The sequence below is a fragment of the Magnolia sinica genome, chromosome 18, assembly GCF_029962835.1.
Source record: "Magnolia sinica isolate HGM2019 chromosome 18, MsV1, whole genome shotgun sequence".
Lineage (NCBI taxonomy): Eukaryota > Viridiplantae > Streptophyta > Magnoliopsida > Magnoliales > Magnoliaceae > Magnolia > Magnolia sinica.
In genome coordinates this window covers 19,429,978-19,454,070 of record NC_080590.1, presented here as the reverse complement: position 1 = coordinate 19,454,070, position 24,093 = coordinate 19,429,978, and the positions used below count along the sequence as shown (strand labels likewise).

The 24,093-nt window shown below is 39.9% G+C and overlaps 1 protein-coding gene across 1 annotated transcript; it reads left to right on the top strand.

Annotated features, from left to right (window-relative positions):
* Positions 1-9,494: 9,494 nt before the first annotated feature.
* Positions 9,495-11,034, top strand: LOC131233231 (E3 ubiquitin-protein ligase PUB23-like). The gene has a single exon (XM_058229875.1). It carries the CDS (start codon positions 9,761-9,763, stop codon positions 10,970-10,972), a length of 1,212 nt encoding a protein of 403 aa, XP_058085858.1. The 5' UTR covers positions 9,495-9,760; the 3' UTR covers positions 10,973-11,034.
* Positions 11,035-24,093: the final 13,059 nt, after the last annotated feature.

The window sequence follows — 24,093 nt, the reverse complement described above, 5'->3', positions numbered from 1 at the left end:
CTCAAACCCAAACCTTCCAAATAGTGGGACCCACTGCCCATAACATTGATCATGCAGTCAAAATCAGATTCACCAGACAAATCATATGCCCCTGCTTGATGGAATCTTGTTTGTGAAATTTAAGACTACTACTTCACATATTTACAGTCGATGAAGTGTCTACCATTGAACCGGTTACATTCATACTTTAAAAATAAGTTTTCATTGGTAATCCATGTACATCAAGCCCCACCATTTGAATGGTTTGGATTTGAGATACATTACATGTGTCTACAGTAGAGGAGCCTCACTTGTATTATAGCTGCAATGCTTTGTGGTCCACTATATCAAAATATTTTTTCTCAACTTGCTATTAAAACATTTTGAGACTAGAAGCTGTTAATTTTCCCAACCTGGCAGCTTTTAGTAAATTGATTTGGGTAGAAGGTCCAATCGTTGGTCTTGGTCATGGATCTCTCACCCACATGTTAAGTCAATCAAAGTCAATTCAATGCTATTTTATAAAACCTGTGATCTGACTTTATTTCCCTTGTAAGTCTGTTGTGACTAACCAAATACTACTCTACAAATGATTCAGGAGCCTTCTACAAATTTATTAATTTAATAAAATACTTTATTAAAAACCAATCTCATGATGCTCATTCCATGCTTCAATATTAAGTTGCATTTCTATATAGTCGCATATTAAATTATTTCTGTCTTAATATTTGCCTCTTTTTTTTTCTTTTTTCTTTTTTTTCTTTTCTTGGTCAGTGATTCTCAAAAGCATGATTAGCATACCATATTGGTATGGATGGACGTGTCTAACTATCACCCATAAGAAAGAAACTGTTTTGATGGGACATGGCAGACCAGTATCACAAACGTAGGGGGTGGGTTTACGCCCTCCAGCTGTATATTAGATCATTAGGACCTTGCAGAAGCTATGGTCTTTTAATTGCTTCACTGATTAATGATCCTGGCCTTTTACTCTTAGATTTGGATGTGAGTGGTTAAATATTAAATTTTTTAATATTCTAAATTCTTTTTTGTGTGTAATAACGTCGAGTTGAGGTGGGCCAAGCTTGACTTGACTCATTGGAGCTCTACTCGAGTTCGAGCTCAACATTGGAGCTTGGCTTGTTTGCCAAGGCTTTCGAGTCATGATCGAGTCGAGCTAGTGGATCGACTCGAGTCAAGCTTACCTCGAGTTGAGTTGAGTTTATTCCCAACCCGACTCAACCCGATGCCCAACCCGACCCCACTTAACGCCCAATCTAACCCAGGACCCAACCCAATTCAAATAGAAAATTAAACGTTAATTGATATAAAAAAAATTAAATAAATCATTCATGATAGAGGAAGGTAACCTACCTTTATGATGAGAGAGAGAGAGAGAGAGAGAGAGAGAGAGAGAGAGAGAGATTACTCGGGCAGGCACGGGCAGCGGTGGGTTGGGTTAGGGAAAGGAAGGAAATGAGATAGAAAAGGAAAAAGGGAAAGGGGAGGCCAAATGAGTTGGATAGGGTTTTGTTTTAAAATATTAAAATTTTCAATATATATATATATATATATATATATATATATATATATATATATATATATATATATATATATATATATATATATATATATGAGTCGAGTCGAATTGAGTTGCACTATGTTCGAATTCGGTTTGTTTTCAAATTGAGCTAGGTTGTATGGAGTATGACTCACCCCGAGTTGTCTTTCAAGCTAAGTCAATCCGAGCTAACTCGAGTTGAGTCGAGTGAGCTTTTTGATCTAGCTTGACTCATGTACAACCCTAGTAATAATTCATTTAGAGCCTGTTTTGCTGATTGGATTAAACAATCCAGAATTGTATTAGATGGAATTAACACCGTTATTACATAATAATTGCCTGTCTGAAAATATCATGATACTTAGGCCATCCAATTCTAATATGTTTGGGATAATATTATTGCCATTGGGAAAAATGCTAGATTAAGCAAATTATGTTTGGTGGACCATAAAATGAAAATCAGCGAACTAAATTCACAATGGATGTTGGTCACCTGTATGTATATATAATTAGAATGCCTAAAGGGCCATATATAATAGATAGTAGGGATCAAATACATGTATCAATATGGGACCTACACGATCGGTAGATTTCAATATTCATACAAAATTCCACATATACCAAATACAATTTCATCTTACTTAATCCGATCTAAAGCTCATGTACTAAACGAGCCATTGGAAGACTTTTCTAATGATGACCCCTGTAGCATAGCATAGAATCTACTACCCGACCATGCCAGATGTTGAAGCCGCCCCGTGCGGTGGTTGTCACAGGAGGCGCCGTATGTAGTAAAAAAACCTTTTTGAAAAAATAGCCTATAACTACGGTCTATTGCAGTCAACTTAAACTGTTGAATGGAAGCCTGATCTCTGGCTAAGTCGTCTTCGGAACAGTTAAGGGCCCGTTTGGCCGGTCGGATTGGAAGGGATTGGATGGTATTGGAAGGGATTGGAAGTCAAATCCTGGGATTGGCCTGGCGTGCCAAACAGAGTCGGTGATCTGATCCCAATCCCAGGTATCTCAAGACAATCAGCTGACATCACCATCATTACATTTAAATCCCATCAAATCCACCCTAATCCTTCAACTGTGCCTGGGACGTGTTTGGTTCGAGGGATTAGAAGGGATGAGAAAGTTTAAAACCGGGATTGGCCGGGCGCGCCAAACAGACTGGATATAGCAATCCAGGGATATATCAATCCCATGGATCTCCAGACAATCCACTGACAACACCATTATTACCTAGAAATCCATGCCATCCACCCTAATACCATTCAAACCCTTCCAATCCACCCGGCCAAACGGGCCCTAAACGCATTAAGGGGAAAAGGCTGGGGTGTGTGCCTGTCACAAATCACTAAACGGTGTCAGCTCATCATCCTGCATTGGACTGCGATGTATGTATCTTATCCACTCGGTGCATCCTTTCGGCCAGGATATTTTTGGGCATGAGCTCAAAAATGAGGCAGATCTGAAGCTCAAGGGTGACCACACCATAGGAAGTGGTCAGAATTGAATGCCTAACATTGAAAACTTTTGGCGACAAGAAGTTTCAGATCAAGCTGATATTTATATATACCCTTCATACACGACCGTGTGATCGTTTGAACAGGTTGGATGATAGATACACATCCCTATGGGTCCTAAGAAAGCTTTCAATTTTGAACGGTGAAGTCATTACCTCCCTTTTTTCCTGTGGTGTGATCCATGCAACATTTTTTCGGCTCGTGTCTTCAATTGATATGATAAAACATATGAATGGTGTGGATCACATGCATACATCACTGTGAGACTTAGGAATTTTAACCGTGCCTAATTCCTTTTCATTTTTGTTTTTGTTTTTGTTTTTGGACGCTGTTTTTAGGTATAATTACTTCGTTATTTTCCTCTCAAGCAAACGCTCTTTTAAAAGTTATAATTAGCCATTTACATGCCCCTAAATGGCGTCATCTCATCATCCTACATTGGCTTAAAGGCAATCCACTTCGGACCGTACAAATCATGGACCATTTTTTATGTAATGTACACAGCAATAAAGTTTATGAATGATATTACGCATTGAACCATTAAATGGACAGAGATCAAGGGCTCTACTATGGAGTTCAGTCAGTCCAAATATAATGGGTGAAACAGTGTCGAGATCATCTGGCCAGTGCATCTTTTGGGCTATGTTCAATCTACAGTAGGACACCTGATTTGGATGGTCTGGATTGGCATGCACGATGCCACACGAAATGTTGCACGAGATGCCACAATTTAGCCAGTTAGGACAAACAAACACTGTTTCTTTTCATGGGATAATGGTAAACACCATCCTTTTCTCCTTTATGAAAATTGTAAACACCTCCCCTCTCCCTTGTACTGTTTCGGTGGAGATTCCACGCTGTACGTTGGCACCGTTATCTTTGACCGAATGACCTTTCTACCTCTGTCTCATATGCAACTACTTGTATAGTTGTAGATGCGTGTATCTCATGTTCAGTGGGTCAATCCACGAAAATAAGACTGCAAAAATCAAGCTGACCCAACCATGTGAAGTCAGTGTTTCATGGATGGTTCTCCATTGTTTTCTATGGGGTGGCCCACACTACGATTGAATGTGCCTAATTTTTGAGGATCCAATATTTGGACGCGGATTGGCTATACTGACAGGTTGAGTAGCAGACTCACTACTGAAGTGACGTAACCAAGTTCTGTGTGCCCCACCATGATATATGTTTTGTATCCACACCGTTCATCCATTTGGAGAGATCATATTAGGGCATGATCCAAAGAATGAGTCAGATCCAAAGCTCGAGTGGACCCCACCACAGAAAACAGTGGGGAGAGTGACGCCCACCATTAAAAAGTTTTAAGGGCCACAAAAGTTTTCGATCAACCTGATATTTGTGTTTTCCCTTCTTTCATGTCTGTATTAACATATGAACAATTTATATCTCAAATAAACATCATAGTGGACCTTAGGAAGGTTTCAACGGTGGGCGTCACTCTCCCCTCTATTTTCTGTGGTGGGGTCCACTCCAGCCTTGGATCTGCCTCATTCTTTGGATCATGCACTAAAATGATCTCTCCAAATGTATGAACGATGCGGATACAACACATACATTATACTGGGCTCCACAGAACTTGGCGACCTCACTTCAGTAGCGAGTCTCGCTGCTCAACCTGGGCACTTGCAATAATCTAAATAGAAGGGTCGGCTTTTAAAATTGTCAAAGTAGGGGGTGTTTACAATTATCCCCTTTACGACGAACACTAACTAGGAAACAGCTCTCGTTAGAATATGAGACTGCTGTCGTTTATATTGTTGGCTCGTAATTTTGACCATTCACCTGGTGTGCCATTGTTGAATGCCTAGAGCCCTGAAAAGTTACCGGTTCGCTGTAAGAGGCTTGAAATGGATGTTCAGAACAAGTTGAGTAAGGATACATACGGCAATAAGCAACTGTCCTTCTCCTTAGGGCATGTTTGGCTGGGCGCTGAATATGAGATAAAGATGTTTTACGCAGGTTATACTGTTTACATCCCATCCCCTTTTCTGTTTGGGACGGCGGAATAAAAACCATTCCACCACACCCTCGTAAACAGTGCTTGGATTCCACCAATCCCAAGATATAAGTTTTCACCACTGTAGGGTCTACCAAGATATCAATGAGATATCTACTTCCTCCATCATTTTCACCTACCTACATTTAGCCATGAAGTTATTTTGAAGTAGTTATAAAGCAGTGAGTGAGGCACACCATGAGAAGCAGTGGAGATGCAAACCCATCCATTTGTGATCATCCAAACAACCCTGCTGGATATCCCATGGGCTATCCCAAACCCATGGGATCAACAGACAAACATTGACACCACCATCATTACCTTAAAAACCATTCCATCCCATCTTAATGGTTAGGATGGGCCACTAAGAACCCACCATGAACTACTGGCTAACCTGACGTCATTTGATTAAAAAAAGATCTATTTAATAATAAACTAATAATTTTAAGTCATCGGTAATGATGAATTGTTTATGTATGAACTGATGTTTATACACACACACACACAATTCCATCCAACCAGTCCACTTCTCATTGATTTGAACCATACGGTACCTCTAAATGATTATGACCCTCCAATCAATGGTTTTTTTTTTTTTCTTACTGTTTGTACCAAGCATTTGCTAACTATCTGAATTACCTCGACTAATTGGATGGTTTGTAACATTATATTGGTGCAACTTGTCAGCTATGGCCCATCCAAGAGATGGTTTATAGATTGGATGGTCTGGATTAATGGATCTATGCATTAATTAGATGGCTGAAATCCAATGTCTGGTGTATGAAAGATGAGATCTTGGAATATCTCTGGTGTATGGCCCATCAGTTGTATCGGTCCCATTTCAGCCTGAAACTGTCCAATACAGGGTGACACGATCAAATACCAAACTAGCATCCATGGTGAACAATACATCACGTAGCACACCATTTCAAATCTTAGCACGCAAGGTGTGTGCTGATCCCAACTAATCATTTTGGGCCACCAACAAAAATTTCATTAATCAAAATATCCTAACCATCCAATAAATGGACTATTTCTCACCAAGTGCAACTCATTGGTGACTTTTATCCTCGAGCTGCAAAACTCAATAAAACTCAGAGCTGACTCAGTTCTACATGAGAAGCTGATACCAGTTTTCAAGAAAACTCGTCCAGAGTTTCTGAGTCAGCTCGACTCGACTGGGTTTTAAGTCGAGTCAAGCTTTAGTGTTTTTTAAACAATGAGTAGGATTATACAAAACATGAGATCTTGGAATATGGTATACGGCTAATATTTGACCAATCAAATGAACCCGTTTTTTGGGTAAGCTATCAAACGGACGCTTTTGATCTAGTCCAAGTATGCCTGTGGTAAGCAACGACATGGATGCATAGTATCTCTCATGCCTCCGGACGCACTGGATCCAGTCATGTTATGAGATATGTAATAGAAAGTTCGTCTCAAGAAAGAGAAGACTAGGGAATGGTCAACAAGTTCTCATGCATGTGTCACGTTCAGTTGTATTAAATCCAAACCGTCGCTTTTATGCCATGGTCACAGTGAACGTTTTGCCTAAGTCTCTGCTAAACCCGACCAGCATACATCACCCCGTTGGATCTACGTTCTTTGAAATTTGGATGATCAGAACCGTCCATTTTCTGTGTGATGTTGTAGTTGCTTTGTTATCCAACAATATTTCTGAATGGATAAACTTACCATTGATTTGTGAAGTTGAACATGAAATGTTAATAATTTTTTATTCGACCATTGGCTTCAGAATTATCAATTCAGCATGAATATTATGGGCCATCCAAAAGAGATCCAGAATTTGGACGGTTTTGATAATGTCCTTCTCTGCATGCATGAGGCATGAGGTGACACGCACTGGATCATGTGCCTGTGTCGTGACGTAGGCAAAACTAATTCAAATTCCATTCGCAGAAATAAGGTCAAAAGACACAACCTGGTAAGCGGTTAGACAAATCCAAAAGCGGGCCAGAGAATTTGAACAGTAGCCTCCGGTTGTAATACGTAGAAGTGGGGGTCATGCTTCCTGATCCAATCCGTTGATTTGATGGACCTCACTCTGGATGGGCTATGCACCAAAAGTTTCCAAGACTGGTAGATCCAAACAAGAGAAGATTCGAAGCGGATTGCGTGGTGTGGATCACCACCGATATCCTTGCTGACCGGACTTTCTAGGGCCCACCGAGATTATGTGTTTATCCACGCCATCCATCTGTTTAACCAGCTCATTTTAGGGCACGATCCTAAATTAAAGCTCATCTGAAGCTCGAGTGGACTATGTCACACCATTGAATCTTCCTAGGGCCCAATCGTGATGTTTATTTGCCATCCAACCTGTTCATAAGGTCAAATAGACCTGGATGAAAGGAAAACACAAATTTCAGCTAATCCAAAGCTTCTGTGGCCCCCCGAAGAAGATTTCAACCGTAGGCATTCATTCCCCACTATTTCCTATTTCCTACGGTGTGGTCCACTTAAAATCTGGATAAGTTTCGATTTTAGCTTTATAACCAAAAGTGATCTTGAAAAACAGATAGACGGCATGGATAGAAAACATACATCACGGTGGGCTCCACAGAGTCCGGTCATCAGGGATATGGGTGGTCTTGGTGTCAGCACCCAATACGCTTACCAGTATTTGTCCTTGTTTGGGTCAACGGTCAATCTTTACCCTAATTTTCTTTTATTATTTGTCTATTGGGCCGAACAATGAAAGTATAGAAACTTTCCACTAATTAGAGAATTTCATTATTTATTTATTTATTTTTTGAATGGGCCATCACATGGTGGCTAATAATTTCAACTGTTCTGATTACCGAACCATGGCCCCACTTGCACAGACTGAAATCACAACTGTCCAGCACAATCTTTTCCCCGAGAATTGTCTGCCATCACTTGTAAAAATAGGGCAAGAGAGGCCAGGGTCCAGTGATCAAACAGTTGATATCACGAGCTCTTTGGATGGCCTGCTCACCCAAAAAGTCCCTGGGCCTGTTTGGCCGGCTGGATTAGATGGGCTCAGGTGGGATGGAATTGCATCGGGTCCTGTGCCAATTCCACTCCATGTTTGGGAAGAGGAAAAGCTTGGAAGTGGGCTGGATGGAATCGTATCACGTCCGTGCTAATATCACTCAATGTTAGCAAGTTGTGTAGGTCCCACCATGATGTGTGGGCTATATCCACACCGTCCACCTATTTTTTGAAATCATTTTAGAGCATGGACCAAAAAAGCAAGTAGATAAAAAGCTCAAGTGGATCCCACCATAGAAAGCAATGGGGATTGAATACTTACCGTTGAAAACTTCTTTGGGGCCACATAAGTTTTGGATCTGCCTCATTTTTAAGCCCATGCCATAAAATGAGGTTACAAAACAAATGAACGGTTTAGATATAACATATATATGTTATTGTCAATAGTTTCAAATAATGGTGGGTATATCCTTTCAATGTACCACCGTATTACAAACAAAAAAGGGAATTAAGCTTATCCCATGGTATGAGGGAACGGTCCCTGCCATGGGTAATAAGGATGTTTTTTGAATCCCATCCCACCTAATACCGTGGGATCGGTCCGGCCAAACAGGCCCTAAGAATGGAAGAATCCTAACCGTTCAATAGTTGGCCAACAAACTAACAGTTAAGAAAGCAAGCACACAACCGGTTCACCCTCAACCAAAACAAGAGCATTAATATTTTTAGGGTAAGATTTTCAAAATTGGAGGGTTTTTTTTTTTTTTTTTTTGTACATGAGCCATTTTTCAATCAATGTCGTATCAACGGTTTAGATCAATGATCCTTGGGGCCCACTTGTACAAACTTAAATCCCAAAAATAATACTATTGTACAACATTTGGACCCAGCATTGTATAATACTTCAAACATAAAGCCAACGATTGCATGACAGTGTTGGGATTTAAAAGACGACGACAGCCAATCTTTTTAGATTTTGACCGGACCCGTCTTGAATCCATCCCCTACAACAGGTGATAGTTTGCAGATACAGCAACTGAGCTCTTTGGGGCCCATCATTTTGATTGTGTGGCATCCACTCCGTCCATCAGGTGTGCCCATTAATGTTAGACAATAAGGACGAAAAATGAACTCGATCCACTAAGGTGGGTTACAACAAAGTAGCAATGGGATGGGAACACAAACCATGCAAACTTTCCAGATGCTGCTTGGTTCCTGCCATAGAGTTAATGTCCCATCCAACCCATTCATCAGGTGCTTCTCACCAGGATGAAGGTCCAACCCAAATATGATCCTTGTACAGAAGTCAGGTGGGCCACGCGGAGAATATAGAGATTTTAGGCATGAATTTACATTTTTGCCCATGGTATGGCCCTGGTTTATTTTGAATCCTGTTGATTTCTACGATTTATCATGAAAATGAGGGTGCCCCACTTGATGGACGTTGTGAATTTACAAATCTAACACAGTGGTCCCCACATAGCGCAGTTCTTTTTGACCCGCCAAAACAAAAGCTCTCATCACAAATTTCATCTACTCTCTTCTTTTATATAAGGAGTTACTCGAGCTCTCCCATTATTTTGGCTTCACAATTTGAATATCTTTTCTCTATCAATCTTCTACCAACACCCTCTCTTTTATCATCAGAAGGGAAAGGCAGAGAGGAAGGAGAAAAAAAAAATTAAAAAAAAAAAAATGGATATTCCTGAAATCCCTCCCTTCTTCATCTGCCCCATCTCTCTTCAGATCATGAAAGATCCAGTCACCCTCTCGACGGGCGTGACATATGATCGTGAGAGCATCTATCGTTGGGTCTTCTCTTATAATCACAATACATGCCCCGTCACGAAACAGCCCCTTACTGATCACAATCTCACCCCGAACACTACTCTCCTTCGCCTGATCCAATCATGGAGCCGTGGGAATTCCTCAAACGTCGCCATACAGGTAGATTCATCAAAGCGAGTTCCTGACTTCTCGGCCTTTGGGAAGATCATTGCTGAGGTAAGAGTACCCCGATCACAGATCAAGTCTCTCAGAAAGATCAAATCTATAATCCAAGAGAGCGATTACAACAGAAGATGCATGGAAGAAGGTGGCGTTGCTTCGCTCATAGTATCTCTAATAACTGAGACAGACCCAAGAAGGTTTTCAGATCCTAATGACGACTCAGTGGCTACTGAAGAAGCCATTAAGGTGCTGTATGTTCTCAAGCCATCGCCAGAAACCCTAAAGAAACTTGCCGAAGATAAAAACGGCAAGCTTATAGCATCTTTATCGTTGATGATGCAAGATGGAAGCTACCAAAGTAGAATTCACGCAACCCTTTTGTTAAAATCGGTCTTTAAGCTGGTAGATGACATCTACAAGACAGAATTGCGAGCCGAGCTCTTCGACAGCATCGTCGAGATAATAAAAGATCAGAATTCAAATCAGGCAACTAAGGCCGCTCTATCAATTCTAACTGAAGTTACACCATTTGGGTGTAATAGCATCAAGGCGGTCGGGGTGGGACTTGTCACTGTTCTTGTGGAGTTGCTAGCAGAAAGCAATGAAAGGCGGAGCTGCGAGGTTATGTTGGGAGTGTTGGAGGTGTTGTGTGGGAAGGCTGAAGGGCGGGCGGCATTCATAGCCCACCCGGCGAGTATGGCAGCAGTGTCGTCAAAGATCTTGAAGGTTTCACAAGCTGCAAATGAGAGATCTTTGAAGGTGCTGTTGCTGGTGTGTAGGTTTTGCGAGCGTAGTGTTGTGCTGGAGATGATGGAGGTGGGTGTTGTGGGAAAGGTGTTCATGGTGGTGCAGGCAGAGTGCAGTAGAAAGGCAAAGGAGAGGGCTAAGGAGATTCTAGGGTTGCATATGCAGACGTGGAGCAAGTCACCTTGCTTCTCTTCAAACATGTGGCTTTGAAGGCAAGTTGGATTGGTTAGGTGTTTGATTCTCTTTCTTCTTATTTGGATTTTTAATTTGTGATCTTTGGCTTTGAATATGTCGATTGTTCTTTTACAATTCATCAATTGAAGGTTAAGATGATCTCTATAGTAAAGTTTTGGGTCATGGTTATGTTATTATTATTCTTAAGGTGGGCCACACGTATCATCCATCTCATGGAAGTGGGTTTGAACGGTTTGAATCATTGTGATCAGGAAAACCCAACAATATAATAAATCCCAGAGTACTATAATCATACCCAAATAAAAATTAAGTTGGACAAAAAAAATTTCCTCTTCCTTAAAGAGATGCGCAGACACGAGGATATACATATATATATATATATATATATATATATATATATATATATATATATATTTATATATATATATATATACATATATATATATATATATATATCTCTTTGTGACAACGCTCTCTATCCCAAAGTCACTATATACAGATCCTATTAAGGTGTGTCTGAGTAAAACACGAGGCCAGATATGGCTCATCACCAAAATTCCTCTTTATCAAAGCTTTCGGATCTGGTATGTATGCTCTGCCTTTTCTTTCAGATGATGGAGGTCTCATAGACCATGACAGGTGCATATTCTTGAGACTCATCGGATATATCAATACGATTTGGATCAACTTGTATAACTGGACTTGAGCATACTTGATTTAGGACCTGCCTTTTATGCATTCTTTGCTCGGCTAAATAAAAGAAGCCCAAATGAAAACAGAAGTAATCACTCAGATCCAAGCCCAATCCTACGTAGGGCATGGTGTAATTAAGCTCTAGGTACATCCAATTTGAAGAAATTCATTTTGAAAAGTGAAAATTCGAAGCGTGGATCATAAATCAGTTATAACTTTTGATTTGGTCAATACCATTGATTATGAGACACAACCCTTTGACCCTCTGATATTTATGTAACGATGGTTTTGGGGTCAACCAACTTGCATAGAAAGTCAGGCGCCTTCGTTTCATAAGAAAACATATGCTTTCAGTTTAAAATTGTGATTTTACAAAGAAAAAAAAAGGTACTATTTTTAGTAATTTTTATTTTTATGATATCTCCTTATTTTTAGATTTTTATGATTTCTATCTTTCTTAAAAATTACTCCTAATAATGCTAGGAATGCTTTAGTAAGGTTAATCTGAACATTTCTATTTTTGAAAAATTAAGCTTTAGAAGAATTTTTATTTTAAGTAACTTTTAGACGAATTAGAAAATTAGGCGTTAGAAGAGTTATGTTATTTTAGGTAATTTTGAATTAATGTATGGGTTTTCATGATTAGTGGTGTAATCGAGAAATCATACACATTATTTAATAAAATACTCTAATTTTTTCTCTTATTCTCTTGTGGACTCAAGAACATGAATTCTTGTGGATTCAATATTTTAATCGCTTGAGGAAGATGACGATCCTCTTCATTGTTATTCCATGCTCTTCCCAGCATTAGTTGGTATTAGATCAATGCTTTTTCTTGAATCAATGAAATCTAACAATGGTTCAAGCAACAATCTTATGGATGATCCTCCGAGGAACAATCATATGATATCGGCGACATTATTTGAAGTTTTCCAATAGGAGAATATAGGAGCCATATGCAAGGACTATAAGTAACAATTGACCGTTTAACGGGAGTTTTAAAACAAATTTGTGTTCGTAATAATGAGAAACATGAAAATTGATGATAATGCTCGCGGTCATCTTGTTCGTGGTGAGATACTGGTGATAAATTGTAGACCACCACCTAATAATGGTGAATCGCAGACTACCAACCAATAATGATGAATCGCAAGCCACCACTCTAATTGTGAGGAAGTTGTACAGGTCGAATGAGGAAATAAATGCGCAATGGAACAACATCATTCAAATGAAGTGCATTGAGAACCCAAAAATTTGTGATATGATCATAGGTGTCGAAAACTGTGAGAATATCATGCCGAATACTAGGTTGAAAAGTTGTACATAAAGATAGAAAATCACCTCTCTCCGGATACAATTGGATTGATCAAGAAAGTCAAAGAAATAAATGTAATTGAACGATATCATATTCCCTTCTCCATTAGTAAATATTATAAGGACATAGTAATGTGCGATGTGGTTGATATAGAGGCTTGTCACATGCTACTTGGTTGATTATGGTAGTACAATGTTAATGTCATGGATAAAGATTGTGATATATTTGTTTTTGTTAAAGATTATCCTCACCCCTATGAGAATGGAGAATCAACCAAATACCTTTAAAGTAGATGGACGATCTCTTGTAACCGTACATGATTTCGTTAAAGAATCTAAGGAGACAGGGGATTAATGCATTAGTTATAAAGGGAAAATAAGTAAAACCCACAAATATTATAGAGAAATTAAAATCAGTGTTATAGGAGTTCAAGGGGATTATGCCCAATGAACTTACTGATGAGTTATCCCTTATATGGAATATTTGCACCACAATAATGATAATATCTTAGTGGCAAGTCTACATAATCATCTACATTATCGAATGAGTTCGAAAGAGTGTGAGATCTTGCAGGGACAAGTGGAGGAACTGATTCTTAATAGTCTGGTGAGGGAGGGTATAAGTTCGTATGTTGTGCTATAGCCCTGTTGACACCTAAGAAGTGATATGAGTTTGATGCCATGTATAAGGAAGAAGCTTATAAACATTAGCGGCATAAAGCATTTAAAGTGGGGATAGCATGCTAATTCACTTGTGTAAGGAATGGTTTCCGAGTATGAAATATAACAAGCTGAGCCATAAGAAGATAGGATCATGTTTCGATACTTAGGAAAATCAATGATAATGCCTTTATTGTTGTTCTTCTCAAGGACATGAACATCTTATATATGGATTTTTAATGACACGGACCTGTATGAGTATCATGAGTTGAGTTCGTTGAATAATTCAAAGATGAATTTTTTCCAAGTTGAGGGAATTGGTGTAAGACTTGCCATAGATGCATTCTTTGCACCGTTTAGACTAAAAAAAAAAAAAAACCCAAACAAAAGTGGATCTGTCAAATCCGAGCCCAGTCCAAAGTAGGGCATGATGTAACTGGGTTCATGATTGTCCAATTCAAAAAATTTCATTTCGAATAGGGGAAAATTGTCATTCAATTTGTAGATCATAAATCAACTATAACTTTTGATATAAGCATCATCACGAAATGCACGACTTATCGATCTTTATGTAAGATGGCTTCGGGGTCAACCAACTTCCATAGCAGGCCGCATACCTCATTTCATAAAAAAAATGCATGCTTTCGATTCAAAATTGCTACTTTAGAAAATTTTACTATTTTTTTTTAGTAATTTTTACTTTTGTCATCTCCTTATTTTTAAAGTTTTAATATTTCCATCTTTTTAGAAATTGCTCCTATTAATGCTAGGAATGCTTTGATAAAATTTATTTGGCCTCAAAAGAGTTTCTATTCAAGTAGCTATTAAATGGATTAAGAAATTAGGTGTTAGAAGAGTTTTGATATTTTCAATAAATTTAAATTAGAGTTTGAGTTTTCTTTATTAGCAGTGTAATCTAAAAATCATACATATATTTTTCAATAAAATATCTGAATTTTCTCTTTTATTTTTTCGTGAACTCAAAAACTCTCCTTATAAATTTAAGGTTTTAATTACTTAAGGAAAACGTTATTTCATGCAATTCTATACATAAATGCAAATATAAATCCTCATATTTATGATCTTATTACTCGTCCTTATTGGTTATGATGGTTGGATTGGAGCTTGGAAGGATTTTCTCCAACTCCTTTGGAATCGCATGCTATATATACGTGCCTGTGTTTTCTGCTGTTCTGGTAAATATTGCTTCGTGGAGTATCATAAGATCTTGCCATTAGGGGTAGCCACAAGCTGGGCTAGCCCACCCACTCCACGGGCCAACCGGTTAACATTTTTGGACCTGCAGCTAGGCCCAAGGCGTGATCAATTTTCATGCTGGGATTGGACTCAGTTCATTTTAGCTTGACTGGAGTGGCTACGCTTCTTGCCTATGTGTTCCACTAAATAAATATCCCGTTCCAACCATTGTTTAAGCAACAAGTGCATTTTTCTGTTACGTTGGATTTGAATTTTCAAAATGCCTGGTACGTTGTGGCCCAGTCCTGTTGAAAACCAACGGATAGGATACGATCAATTTTCGGATCGTGGTGGGTTTGGCCTGGGCCCATTTAATTTTTCAGGATTAGGGTTGTGCCTGCTACACTTGCCGGGTGTCAGCATCTTAGGCTGAGGATATGCATAGTTTAGTGAGTTTTCCAGTTGGGACGAACTCCATGGCTCAGCGATCCAAACCTTTGGTGTGTTGTGTGTCATCATGGATGGACCATGCCCCTGATTAATTGGTGACCAGACCTTCTGGTCTGGGAAATTTTTGTTAATCATATATATATATATTCACCACAAAAGAGTATTGCTGGTCCAATGTACTCCACGATAAAAAAGTGGGTCTATCAGAGTTTGTAATGTATATATTATGCATCCATGATGTCGGTCCGTTTTTCTAGATCATTTTAAGACATTGTCATCATGAATAGATCTAATTATGAGGTGGATCATACCAAAAGAAACAGTTGTGATTGGCCATTAATGTGCCACAAATATTTGTATTCTTTCCTTTCATCCAGGCTCACGTGACCTTATCAATAGATTGGAGGAAATATAAACACTACTGCAAGAGATAATAAGGCGCACCCTAAGAAGTTTTTAATGATAACACTGTCAATCACCCATGTTTTCTTATGATAGGGTTCACTTGATAATTGAATCTGCTTCATTTTATTTTTTAAAAAAAGAAAATACCTTAAAATCATATGGAAAAACAGGCGGACGGCGTGGATACATAACACATGTAGGGGCCGCACTAGCTTGGGTGAGGCAAGGTCTCACCCAATCCACTCTCGTGTAGTGTGAGCTGATTTATTTTTGTTTTTGAGCTGACCACTGATTAGATGGATTGGACTTATCAATCGATTCACAGCCTTTGCCTTTGGAGTACAATCAACTTACATCTTCCACGTTCGAGCTTCTATAGTCCCTTGAGTTACAGTTGTACGTTTGCTCTGTCTTAATGACACCTGTACCATACGGCAATCCATGGTAAAGTTATGGGTTTGCATTAGGTCTTTTTGCCTTACTTGGAAAATTCTGCCGGCTTTCTTTTGATCTTGGCCGTCCATGAAGTTATCCGTCACTTCTGATCATTGTAATCCAAGAAATTAAATAGCACTGACTAACTTAACCCTTTGATCTTGATTTCTATATTTAGACCTTGGGCAAATTTACTTGTAGCTGTCTATTTGACGACCACCAGTTTATTTTTAACCCACACGCAACCTAACTTCTGTTTTGTAGGTGTGATTTCTGGGCTATGAGACATCCATCAAAGGTTTTGCTTGTTATGCATCTACACTACATTCTCTTGTCAGTAATTTGAAAATAATGGTGAAAGGAAATTGTAATAATCCAAAAGGTAGTTCATAAGCTCAAAATAGGATTGATGGGACCATCTGACCTCTTGCCGTCGTTTCATCTATTCAGACCATTGAATGGGATATTGTACGAAAATCCATCTATTCATGTAACTTTGGGTCTATGGGCCGTCCAAATGGGGCCCACCATTTGACCGGTGTATTTATGAGTCATGTGTTGGATGTGCACCGCACAGTTCCTAAGTGGGTGAGTGTTGGAGCTAGGGTGGTACCTCAGCCAAGCTACTTCGAAAAGCTCGCTCAGCTTGGCTCGATCTACCTTGGCTTAATTCGACTTGAATGATGATTGAAGGTGAGACAAGCTTCACATGACCTATCTTGCTTTAAAAACAAGCTAAGTTCCAACATAGTAGAGCTTGACTCGATTTGATTTGAACTTGGCTAAGCGCGAAATTTGAGCTCGGCTCAACTCGACTCGAATATATATTATATTATATTGGATACTATTATATTTAAAAATTAAAAAAATTAAAACTTAAACCATATCCCATCTGTGTGTCCTTATTTATCATTTTCCTTCCTTACCTAACTCGCTGCGCTCAAGCTCCTCTCTTTCTCTGCCACTCGTCCAAGCTTGACTTAGTGTCTGCCCGACTTGTCTCAGCCATACGCCCCGCACTTGCCCAAGCTCTCCTGTCTCTCTCTCAGCACTAACAACAATGTACCATCTATGGCCATATATATATATATATATATATATATATATATATATATATATATATATATATATATATATATATATATATATATATATATATATATATTTGAATATTTGATTTGGGTGTTGTGTCAGTTGGGTCGAGTTGCTGGGTTAAGTCAGGTACAAGTTGGGAGCAAACTTGACTCGATTCTAGGTAGGCTCACCTCGACTCGATCCACTAGCTCGCCTCGAGCTTGACTTAAAAGGTTTGGCAAACAAGCTAATCTCTAGTGGTACGCCTCAGATCGAGCTCGAACTCGAACTCAAGGAGAGCATGCACGAGCCGAGCCAAGCTTGAGCCACCTCAACTCGACTCGGCTCGATGTACAACCCTAATTGGAGTTGGCATCGAGTTAAGTCGGACTGAGTTAAGGCTGACTCGACTTAATCTGGTTTTGAAATAGACCTAACAAGAACTCGAACTCGACTCAACTCAGTACCAAGTTCGGCACACTTGAACCGATCCAAATTCGGATCTGGCTTAGACTAATCCGAATCGAATCCAACCTGACAAGAAGTACCGAGTCGGTTCGAGTTGGCACCGATTTAGATCAAGAAATGAGAGAGAGAGAGAGAGAGAGAGAGAGAGAGAGAGAGAGAGAGGAGGAGGAGGAGGAGGAGGAGGATGGTGGTAGTGAATCTGCTGATAGTGGTGGGTGGCTGTCGGGCTTGGAAGAGGAGGGTGGAACGGAGTGGAGAGGAGAGAAAAAGAGAAGGGTGGGTGATAGTGGTGGGTGATTGTCAAGCTTGGAAAAGGAAGATGATGACGGAGGAAGGGAAATTTTGGGATAGGATTGGGGTGGGGTCGGGTGCGACATATAGGATCGAAAATACTTAAAATTATAGTTTTTTATTATATATATACCTGAATTCGAGTCGAATCTGACTAGATCAAGTTTCGAGTCAAGCCAGATCTAGTTACTGGGTAACTCAAACTCGACTTGGATTGAGTTTGGATTGAGTGAATCCTAATCGGTTCTGACCGACTCACCCGTTTGATTCGGGTAAAGTGGAGTCGAGTGGGTTCTTGCCCGGCTATTGAGTATGAGTCATCGCACCAGGTCATAAAGTAACCTGCTAAACATTAAATGGCCCCTATCATATTTATGAAATTGCCGGATGAACACGGTGATAGTGATACGTTACTCCCGACGATATTTAAAAACCTTTCTGGTGAAATCTTCGCGCACGTCCAAGATGGTCCCGGAAGGGAGCGGATTAGATGCGGCCCTGAACGTGGGGCCCACCTTCATGTATTTATTGTATATTCACATCCCCCGTCCGTGCGGCCAAAAAATGAAGCGGATTCAAATCTCAGCTGGATCATATATACCATAGGAAACAGGGGTGATCCAACTGCGGGGACTTGCATCACATCTTCCACGTGGGGACGATGCCACACGTGTGATTAATTTGGGCCAATTATCAGTTAGTGTACACGGGGACATGCAATATTCGGAAATCAGGGGTGGTATACTCAGTAGGTGAGACACGTGCATATTGGCTCAACTACTCATCCATTCACATGTTGAATACAAAGATATTTTATACACACTTGGCCAAAATTAGAAAAAAGAAAAAGGAAAGAAAGAACGAAAATTAGAGCTGAAATTCCAGAATTTTGGGACGTGGACGTATCCGATGAAGGCCCACACATCATCTGGCGAGTATTACTTTCTGTCCAGGGTATGCTGACAATGTACACTACTTGATGAACGGCTCGGATCTCTAGTATGGGTTCCATCCAACGATCGAATGCAGGCCTCCCATGGTAGCTGTGATGCACGCCCGGCATTCCGTAGAGAATGCACATGGGGAGATTTAGGGGAGTTGGGACCAGGGGTTTATACGAACCAGGCTAACTCGGTTAGCTCGCTCGACTCGACTCGAAAAAGCTCGGTTCGACTCGCTTTGAAGCTGAGTTCGAGCCGAACTCGAGCAGGCCCCAGCTCAACTCGACTTGATTGAATCTAGCTCGAATCGAACTAGTTCGGTGACTTAGTTACTTTGCCATTGATGTTGCTCACCAACTGTTTGATAAAATGACTCAATGAAATGTGGCCAGTGGCAAGGAAAGTTTGTCTGGTGGCAAGGTGGCACGGACGGTTTGTACATGAAACAAATACATTTTTTCTCTTTGTATATGTGTGTGTGTGTGTGTGTGTGTGTGTGTGTGGGAAAAGGTACTATGCGCTCGACCTCACAAGTCCGTCCCATGAGGTAGAGCTGTGTGGGCCCCACCGTGATGCGTTTTGAACAACTACCCCATCAGTCAGGTGCACCATTCCATCGTGGGCCTAGGTCTCAAAAATCAAGTCAATCCGTGACTTGGGCCACCATCAAGTCCATAGAGCTCTATCACATAGGGTGACGTTGGGAGGGACGTGATCAAGTTGATCATTGTCTTTCTCTGGAAATAACTACTCCGAATTCATAGAGCTCTATGGACTCCTCACAGATAGGGCTGTACACGAATCGAGTTAGCTCGGTTAGCTCACTTGACTTGACTTGAAGAATTCGAGTAATCAAGCTGATTTTTTGACCTCGAAAAAATTTCAAACCGAGTTTGAGCTTGCCCGAGCACGACTCGACTCAGATCAAACCCCAACTCGAATTGAACTCGGATCGAACTAGTTTGGTGACTCGGTTACTTTGATATTGATGTTGCTCACCAAGTGTTTGATGAAATGACTCAACGAAGTGTTGGCTAGTGGCAAGGAAGGTATGCATTTGAAACAAATATCTATTTTTTCTTGATTTTGATGTTGCTTACTTGTAAAACCGTTGCTGCTATTTTACATATAGTAAGAATTTGAAGGTGCAGTTCATGTGTTTGTGAACATGCTGCACAGGCGAACTCAACTGGATCTCAGCTAGAACTGGCCCGAGCTCTGACCGAATTGAGCCGAGCTAGCTAGTTAGGCTCGAGGACTGGGCCAAGCTGAGTTTGAGCTGGGGTCAACTAGTGGCCAAGACGAGCCACGTTGTGCCAAGCTCGACTCGTGTACACCTCTACTCACAGAGCTTCCTCGAATCCACGAGGGATAAAAGTAAAAATAATTTCTAATAAATTTGAAAATAAATTAATTGATGATTTAAAGAATATATATATAATCCTTTAAATAATGAGCTCAAATCTAGTACAAAGCTTTAGACTCACACAACTTAAAAGCGTGACTTACTTTAAATAGTAAACTTACTATTTGTACACGATCATCATTCCTAATAGACTTCATAGTTTTCAGCCAAAAATAGTAAGTGTTCAATTTGGCCTAACTACGTTATTCTCCTAATTTTTCGAAGCCCTTTTCATGTTGGGCACGACTCCTAAAACTAAAAGGATCAAAAGTTATAATCAAACTAAAAGGATTAAAAGTTATAATCAAACTAAAACTTACTATTTATAATAAAAATGAAAATGAAAATGAAAGGGACTTTTGACCGTCGATTCGATGGAATCTTGCAAATCTGGCATGGGCAACCTAGTGTAGCAATTGGTTGGCTAAAGTAGCTTCTCCTACCCCAAAATCATATATGATAAAAACTCATCTCAGTTTGCGAGATATAATTGTTTTAAGGTTCCAATGGTCCGGATCATTTTTGCCTCCAATCGGGCCTTCTTTGGTCCATCTCTGCCATGAAACTATCTGCGACCCGCTTTATATCGTAGGGCTAACCTTTGATGTGGACCGTTCATTGGGTGGGCTTGACCTTTGATGTTTGTCGTCCATCATAGAGCCCACTTTGAATGTGGGCCATTTATTATTAGGGGCCAACCTAATGTGCCCCATCTATTATGTAGAGCCCACCTTTAGTTATGGTCATCAATCATGTGGGGCCTACAATCAATGTTATCGTCCATCATGTGGGGCTTACCTTCAATATCCACCACCCATCCTATGGAGACCACCTTCGATGTGAACCATCCATCATGCAGTGCCTGCCTTGGATGTAGCCACTCATCATTAGGATCAACCTTTGATGGGAACCATCCATCATGTGGGATCCACCTTGATGTGGGTCATCCATCATGTAGGGCCCGCCTTCATTATCAATTGCCCATCCTATGGAGCCCACCTTTAATATGAACCATCCACCATTTGGGCCCACCTTCAATGTGGGTCACCCATCATGCGGGGTCCACCTTGGATGTGAACCATTCATCATTAAGGGTTGACCTTTGATGTGGACCATCTATCAAGTGGGGCCCACCTTGATTTGGGCCATCCATCATGTCAGGCCCAACTTCAATGTCCAATGCCCATCATGTGGGCCCCACCTTTGATGTTGACCATCCATTATATGGGCCCCCACCTTTGAAATGGGTCATTCATCATATCGACGCACTTTGGATGTGGGTTATTTATCATTAGGGGTCTACCTTTGATATGAACCATCAATAATGTGGGCCCACGTTATGTGGACCATCCATCATATGAGGCCCACCTTTGATGTAGACCATCCATCATGTGAGTCCACCTTTGATGTGGAAAGCCCATCATGTGAGGCCTCCTTTGATATTATTAGGAGAGAGAGGTAGAAAAGTAATGTGTTAAAAAGCTAAAAAGGAGAATTTAGCGAGGTGAATGGTTTTTATCATGTAAGTTACTTTTATAGTGATGCTTACCGAACTATTTTAAGTAAAAAAAAATAACTTAAGGCAGTTTAAATACCACCAAATAAGTTACTTTTTTTTTTTTACTTACCACAATAGATAAGTGACTTATTTTATATAAGTTTGGTTAATTTATTATTAATTATAAGTAACTTTTTTACTTAAAAGTACTTCACTTAGTTAAAATTTTTAACTTTTTACTTTTCATAAGCTTCTAAAGAAAGGCTTAGGAGAGACACGACAGAGAGATTAAGTTGATAACTATGTTATTTACCAAACATACTTATCTTTTTAATAAGTAGAAACTAAAATAAGTTACTTTTTAAAAAGTAACTTATTTGATGGTGTCCAAAAAGGATTGGCTGGTACATTTACACGCAGTTAGTGTGCAATCCATTTGCGCATTAAATAAAGGGGCCAACATGGAAATCACCGCTGCCTGCTGGCAGAAGCCATGTGGGCCCACCCTATTATCCGTCGAAAATATACTCCGTCCATCAATTTTGTCAGCTCACTTCACGAGTTAAAAAAAGCAGTCAATCCCAAAACTCAAGTGGTGCATGCACCCCATAGGACATGAGTTCTAAAATCAGGCGGTCCCAAAACTCAAGCTGGGAACACCATAGGAAACAATAAGGACACCTTGATACCTTGGGGTCATGGAAGTTTTGGATTTCAATTCATTCCAATGGAAATAAGTTTATAAACAGTTTGGATGGCTTATAAATATTGATGAATCTTAGTTAAGAAGGTTTCAAAGGTGAGTATTTTCAATCACATTTTTTCTCATTGCATGGCATACTTTTGTTTTAGATTTGGCTCATATTTTTATTTTATTTTTTTAAATTCATATCTTAAAGGAAGCTGGCGGAATTGATGGAGGGAATGAATTTTTCAACGACATCACAATGAATGCATATAGATTCTACAAATAGGAATTTCTTGTTGGCAGCCGGGGCACATGCACTTGGTGACCTACCAAAAGACAACATCTCATGATTGCATCGATCTCCTAATGCACCATTAGAACCTAGGTGAGTCCGATCATTATGTTTGTCACAAAGTCATCCCATCCATTAGTTTTGCCAACTCATTTCAAGATAGTGAAAAAACAAATGAGATAGATCCAAAACTCAGGTGAGCTACTTGACAAGAAAAGGTGATTGAATATCCATTGTTGAAACATTCAACAGGCTACGTAAGTTCAGCATTAGGCTAATATTTTTGTGTTATAAGCTCATCCCAACGGGAAAAACCTTATGTACGATTTAAATGACATATAAAGGTTTCAACCATAGGCATTTCCCTCTATACTTTTCTCTTATTATGTGGCCCACTTGAGTTTCCGATTTGCCTCATTTTTGAGCTCATGTTATAATGTGAGCCGGCAAAACTAATGAAATAAGTGGATTTATCATAGACATGACAATGGGCCCCACCTAGCTTTCAATGGTAGGAACTTCTTATATATGGTTGATGTTGTAGGCAATCTGCATCTCTCTTAATAAACAATTTAGTGGTCCACACGCTGTTTACACCCGTCCTGGTGCGTCCATGCAGACCAATAAGATTCCTTCACGTGTCGACACTACTTACTAAATGATGGACAAAATCCTACTCATGTACTAAGGATATCTTTTGCCCCACATCCTCTGGTGCCACGTCACCGGCTAAAAATAGAATGACACAAAGCCATACACATGTTTGCAAATAAGACATTGCGACAAGTGACACATAACTCTAACATAGGTGGCATGTGTGATTGGGGTAGTGTACTCGACAAGTTTATAAAGACCCATCGAGATAAGGATTAGGGGTGTACATCGAGTCGAATCGAGTCGAGCTGGCCTCAGCTCGACTCGACTCGGCCACTACTTGACCTCAACTCGAACTTGGCTTGGCTGGGTCCTCGAGCTTGACTGGCCAGCTCGGCTCAATTAGATTAGCAGCTCAGGCCAATTCGAGCGAGTTCGACCCAAGATCAAGCCGAGTTTGCCTATGAAGAATTTTCACAAACACATGGACTGCACCTTCAAATTCTTACTGAATGTAAAACACCAGTAGCGATTTTACAGGTATTTCATCAAACACCTTGTAAGTAACATCAAAATCAAGAAAAAAGGAGATTTGTTTGATGAAACATACCTTCCTTGCTACTAGTCGACACTTCGTTGAGTCATTTAATCAAATACTTGGTGAGCAACATCAAAGAATACCCAAGTCGATCTGAGTCAAGCCATGTTCGAGCTATATATCGAACTAAGTT